This window comes from Saccopteryx bilineata, chromosome 5 (assembly GCF_036850765.1).
Source record: "Saccopteryx bilineata isolate mSacBil1 chromosome 5, mSacBil1_pri_phased_curated, whole genome shotgun sequence".
NCBI lineage: Eukaryota > Metazoa > Chordata > Mammalia > Chiroptera > Emballonuridae > Saccopteryx > Saccopteryx bilineata.
This window is the reverse complement of record NC_089494.1, coordinates 232317096-232323273: the sequence shown is the minus strand read 5'-3', so window position 1 is coordinate 232323273 and position 6178 is coordinate 232317096. Positions and strand designations below refer to the sequence as shown.

The following is a 6178-nucleotide window of genomic DNA, read 5'->3' as shown; positions in this document are numbered from 1 at the left end:
GTCTCCATTTAATTCCAGTGTTGGTAGAAGTAAGTACTACATAAATGTAACATTCTATTTTTTTAACTTGTTTTTTAAAAAAATGATTTTGGTGGCTTCCAGCCTAGTTTATAAATCATCAAAAAAACTTGCATAATCTTATTAACTAATGTCACCTCAATAAATTTAATTTAAAAAACTAAAGGTAATGAGTTCTATTGACTTGATTGAAACAGATAAAAATTGGCCTTTAAATTATGTAAAAACTCTCATTTTCTTCTTTAATTAATAAAGACTTTAAAAATAAATTAATTTTTTTCATCAGAGTAAAACATCTTGAAAATAAATCCCATAAAATTATGGTTTTATGTTTTTAACTTGCTCTATTTCAAACAGGGGGTACAAATAAAAACCAAGAAAAATATCCAATTAACAATATTTTCCAGAGAAATTACTACATAAATATTAGGTATTAGATTTGGCTCTTATATATAAGGTATATATTAAAATTATTCCTTCTTTAAAATATGAGTCAAATAACTTAGTTCAAAATCTTAATATAATTTAAGTAAAATAAATAAAATTCAAGTAAAAATATATAATAGTATTTTGATAGACTGAATTTTACAAATAATCTTTTACATAAATTTAAGTAAATTAATATGCAAATGGTTACTTTACTTACCTATGAAAGCCTTAAAATGGTTATAATACTATTCACACGTAAGTCATTGGTTTCTCTAAATTTTAAATTTTAACTTTGTGTTACTGAAATGCAATAAATTATACTGGATTTAGTCAAACATGTTATGATTATTCCTAGTAAGTAGAATTTATAAATAAAGATAGGCAACCCAATAAACCAGATTGAAAAGGGCAAAAGCTGTTGGGAAAAATATTCGAGAATAGGAATCAATCTTGGCAATGCGTATGTGGATCCTTCCTTCTCTCCATGACCCTGTTCTGCAGTCTTCAAAGCAACAGAAGAAGCTGGCACAGTCTTTGCCCTCCAAACACTGATAACCGTAATCGTCTTCTCCTTGAGGCAAAGAAATGCTATTCATTGGGATCAGAGTGGATCCAGGATGGAGTCCAGGAGAGATCTGTGTAAAATAAAATATCAGAAAGAAAACAGTGTTTAAAACTTTCCTATGCCCCCTTAAGGCAAACTCTAAAAGAAGGCAGTAAAAATAACCTTGGTTTCCAAAACTCAAAAGAGGTATTCAATCTTAATGTGTTTTTAGTTATAATTTACTTTGTAATACACAACTTAATATTATTTTTCAATTCAAAGACCACTTAGAATAAAACACTCCTCAAAAATAAAATATATGCCAAACCTTTAGGAAGATGATCTAATAAAATACTATGATTCTAATTCTAAAGCAATTCTAATTCTAAAACAAAAACAAACTGTATATTTCACTAAAACATTTACAATGTCATGTTTGTTTGCTATTATGTTATCTTACCTATGTTATTCATTTTAATAATAATGAGAAAAAAAGTTGTTCATTGATTGCTTTCTCATTTGTGCCTTGACCGGGACGGGGGACTACTGCAGAGCGAGTGATCTCTTGCTCAAGACAGCAGTCTTGGGCTCAAGCCAGTGACCATGTTTTCATGTCTATGATCCTATGCTCAAGCCAGAGAACCCTCGCTCAAGCTGGTGAGCCTGCGCTCAAGACCGATGAGCCCACACTCAAGCCCGTGACCTCAGGGTTTTGAACCTGGGTCTTCTGCATACCAGTCCACTGAGCCACCACCTGGTCAGGCGCAAAGATGACATTGTGATAAGGCAAAGAAGTTTTTAAGAAGCTGTAGATGAGTAAAAACGATAAAGGATTGTAGCAGTGAATAAACTCAAGATATCAGACTTGGAAGATAGAATAGACAGGAGTTAAAACCTCAGGTTTCAGAAAAACTGGAGTTCAAACTTTGTCTCATTTACCAAGGTAGGTATCCTCAAGGCTAAGATTATATTAGCACCTTATTTTTGTTATGGCTGTAATGAGTATATTTAATAACTTAATATAATTATCAGTGCTTCATTTTTCCCAGAGAAAATAGCCACTATTATTATCAGGATTTTTTGGGATACATATCAATTTTTTATAACATGTTCAGAATAATAGTTAAATAGTAGAAATAAAATTTTAAATATGAAAATTAATCAGGATACTATAAAATGTTGCTTGTATTGATTACTGAAGAGGATATATCTGAAATGGTTATAAAGGATGTATTAAAAGAAGCAGCAACAAAATAACAACAAAAACCTGCACCTCATCGAAACTGTTACCAGAATAAAAATATTAATGAACCTGTGAATAAAATTGCAAGTAAAATATGAATGAAGTTTGCAGGTTTAGTCACTCTTATCCTTGAGAACTTCTGCATTTTTCAGAGTTATTTAAGGTGTGACTTTACAGCTTATTATATAATCAGTGGTTTTATTATTTAAACAGTAAATACAGTGCTGAAATTATAAAATTTGTTTTAATCTAACATAATTTTTCTAGTGAAAATGTTCATAATTTTTAATCTGATATAAATATATCACAAAACCATAACAATTAAATATTTTATAGAAAAGATTTTAAAAATTAAAGACAAAAATTAGACCTTCTTGAATTTAAATAATTTTTTTTATAAAAAGGAACATAGATTCCAAACCACTAACTATTAAAAGTTTAGTATATACAAAAAAAAGCAAATAATCACATTTTTTGATATTTTAAAATAATAAATGCATCAGACAAGTCATAATATCCATGTTAGAAACAAAATGTGCATCCTGGAGATAAGGAGAAATGCCCTAACCACAAATAAATTCATGACTCCACTGACTTAGATGTATCATAAAAGGCAAAAGCAGTGAATTATTAAATGTTAATGACAGATCTTTTGAGGTTGACACTTGGGGATACTTTACCAGACTCCTAAATTTTAGTGGAGCACTAAAATTATGTACAAAAATGAGACAAATTGGTATTCATTTTCTTGTCACTTAATACTTAAATTGCATAGTTCAAAGGCTAATCAAAGTGAAAAGTGATTAAAATACAAGTTCATTATTTGGCAATTTCAAGGTTATATGGCATAAAACACACTCATATATCACTCAGAGCTGCCATAAATGGAAATATAAAGTATTTCCTGGAAAATATCAATTGTGTATGAGAGGGATGATTAAACACTACCGTGCATAAAAACAGAGGAAAACTGCAAGTGGGTCATTTAAAAAATAGACTAATCGCTCACGGTCAAATCATGCAGAGTACAGTAACATCTTACAGTGACAATATTCCAGTTTCCTGCTGCCTACTCCCCAAAACACCAAAAACTCAGAAATTGAAGAACACTACACTTTAATGAATTATAAATGTAAACAGAAACAGACCTTATAAGTGCTGAGAAAAATAGTCAAAGAGCTGATACAGTATCAACAAAATAAATATTTTGACTGACAGATTTGTCACCAGGAAACCACTGAAAGATTAATTTGAAGAATATAATAAATATTCCACGCATTATATAGCTGAAGTTTAACTATATTACCCATCTTATAACTTTTCAGGTAAGGATCCTGTGCCCCTCTCAAACAGCAAGCAGTGAAAAAATAAAAATAAATAAATTTAAGTGATATGAAAAGAAACAACAGAATTGAATAACATTTTCTTTTACTTCAAATGATAGTGTTTTGAAACATATCATATTTTTGTTATTTCAAAAAGTCACTAAGGATATAGTTAAATGTAACATTTTGAAAAATTAATTATATTCTTCCTATTATATATGTATATGTATATTAAATACTATATTACATATATTAATAATATATTTAAATATACAAAATATATTTTAAGTACTAAGACATACTAATAGCAACTGAAATTATTAAGTAGCAAATAAAACATTTTTATACAAATAATATTTATATATTAATTTACATACTATAATTAGTTCATCATATACTAACATCATTAATTATATACTATTAAATGTAGTAATATGAATAGAAAACATTAGGTCATGTTATTGATATTATGTAATACTGATTAATATTACTATTATTAAATTTTCCATTTAAACTGTTGCACATGAAAATGCCAACTTAAGCATAGGTTTTCTCCACTCCACTTTCACAAAATGTCTAAATTTTAAAAATTACAAAATGCACATCTGTGTTGAACACACAAAATATTGAGTGTTGGTGATGCTGAGCTGCCCACCAGCATGTCAGAATTTGTAATGAGTTTCTAAAAGACAAAAGTTTGGAAATAGGCCACTTGTTAAAGTAGACCAATGGAAGCCACATTTCAGAAGAGGCTCAAGAAATAGGAACACAAATGTGATAGTTGTTCTTTGCATCAAAGCTTCAGAGACACTCACTCTGGGGTAGAAGAATGGTAATAATAAACATATGGGACACATGGCATTAAATGTTTTAAATGTTCATTTCCAGAACAGCTGTATCTGTTTGAACTACCGCTCTTCCACTATACATGCAGAGAACTAGAGGTGCTGACAGATTGGTGTTTGCTTCTGCAACTTCTAAAAATAACTAAATAAATAGGTAATCTCATGCCACCCCAGGGAGGAGTAGGGCTCTTGGAGTTGATATTGGAATGTCCTATAAAACCCTTATCACTATGCAGAGTATATGCGTGTATGTTTGGAAGCAATCAGATGCCATGTTTGTCATCACACACAAGAAAGAGAAACCTGACAGTAGCAAACCTAACAGGTATATTCCACACCCGAGAGTCTGTGAGAAACTGGTAAGAAATTTCGAAGTAAACCAATAATACAAAGGAAAAAACTAATGATGAACAGTATCAATTACTGATTCTAATAATTCAGGAAACCTAAGAGAACATTAAACTTTCTAATTAGATCACTCCAAAATACTTGAAGAGATAGTGCATCAATTTTAGTCAAAAAGGAAGAAGAACAATTAAAAAAATACAAAATCTGAAAAATTTTAGTACCTGTAATTAAAAAAATACCTAGAGCATTATAAAATATAATATTGAGGAAGCTGACCACAATCTATAGAAAAATAAAATACTTCAATGAAAACTATAATAAAAGGAAAATCTTAAATACATGTATAATTAACTTACAAAGTCTAAATCCATATAACAATAGATTTAGATAAAAAAATAGAAATCGATTGCAGTAAAGAATCAAAACTTCTTAGATATAAAGGATAAGAATATTAATCAACAAGGAAATGAAGGAGATCAAAAAAGTGTACTAATCCTTAAATATTTTTTAAACCATGGAAAAAAGGTGATAATAAAATTTCAGGGAAAAAATAAAAATACTATGTATATGAAAAAGAAATAACAGGCATATCAGCATTAGAATTACTCATGATAATCAAATTAACAAGTAGGGATTTAAGTGTATTAAATTAACCAATAAAATTGGTTTTAAATTAACCAATAAAATAACTATTAATGCTAAGATAAAATATTGAAGGGGAGAATAGGAAGAAGACATGAGAAAGATACCATATTTTAATTATTTATACCAAAGAGTTATAACTGCTCTGAAATATGGTTCTTCAGGAATTAGAAGTATAATTAAAAAATTGGAAGAAAATAAATACAGAAATGATTAAAATGTGCTTAATTCTGAAGGTTGGGAACAAGGGTACCAGAGATAGAATTTCATTCCTTATTTGTATATTTTACATTGTTTAATTTGTTCATGTATTTTAACCTAGCACATTATTACTATTAAAATTTGATTTTTTAAAGAAAACTGTTACTCAGGATTAATCTGGTCTCTTTCAGCTGTAATAATCTATGGTGATTTTAGTAAAAAGATATATGAAAGAATGTTGCTTGGAAATCAGGGTAGAAAAAGAGCTACTGGAGGTAGTATTTATATACTTCCAGAACATTACATGTCAACTCTCACAACTGATATTAAATGGTAACTCTATATGATGAAACATCCCACATCCACTGACTCTTGATAATTATTTAAATAACCATCTTGCTGTATTTCACATATCACCAAGATGAAATGACGCTTTTGGGAGCTATGTCGAATACCATTCAAGAAAGAAGGTTTACAATTTGTGAAACTGTTTATTACTATAGTTTTTTACTATTTTAATACTCCAAAAGATAGACAAATATTTATTTATATAGATAGCTAATGACCAAAAATAAGATCTTTT

At 29.0% G+C, this 6178-nt stretch overlaps 1 protein-coding gene across 1 annotated transcript in view; it reads right to left on the bottom strand.

Annotated features, from left to right (window-relative positions):
* Positions 1–812: 812 nt before the first annotated feature.
* GABRG1 (gamma-aminobutyric acid type A receptor subunit gamma1) overlaps positions 813–6178 on the bottom strand; it is a 53301-nt gene continuing 47935 nt past the window's right edge. Inside the window, exon 9 of the mRNA XM_066280039.1 lies at positions 813–1082. Coding sequence (XP_066136136.1) covers positions 813–1082 — 270 coding nt within the window. The remainder of the gene's footprint in view (positions 1083–6178) is intronic.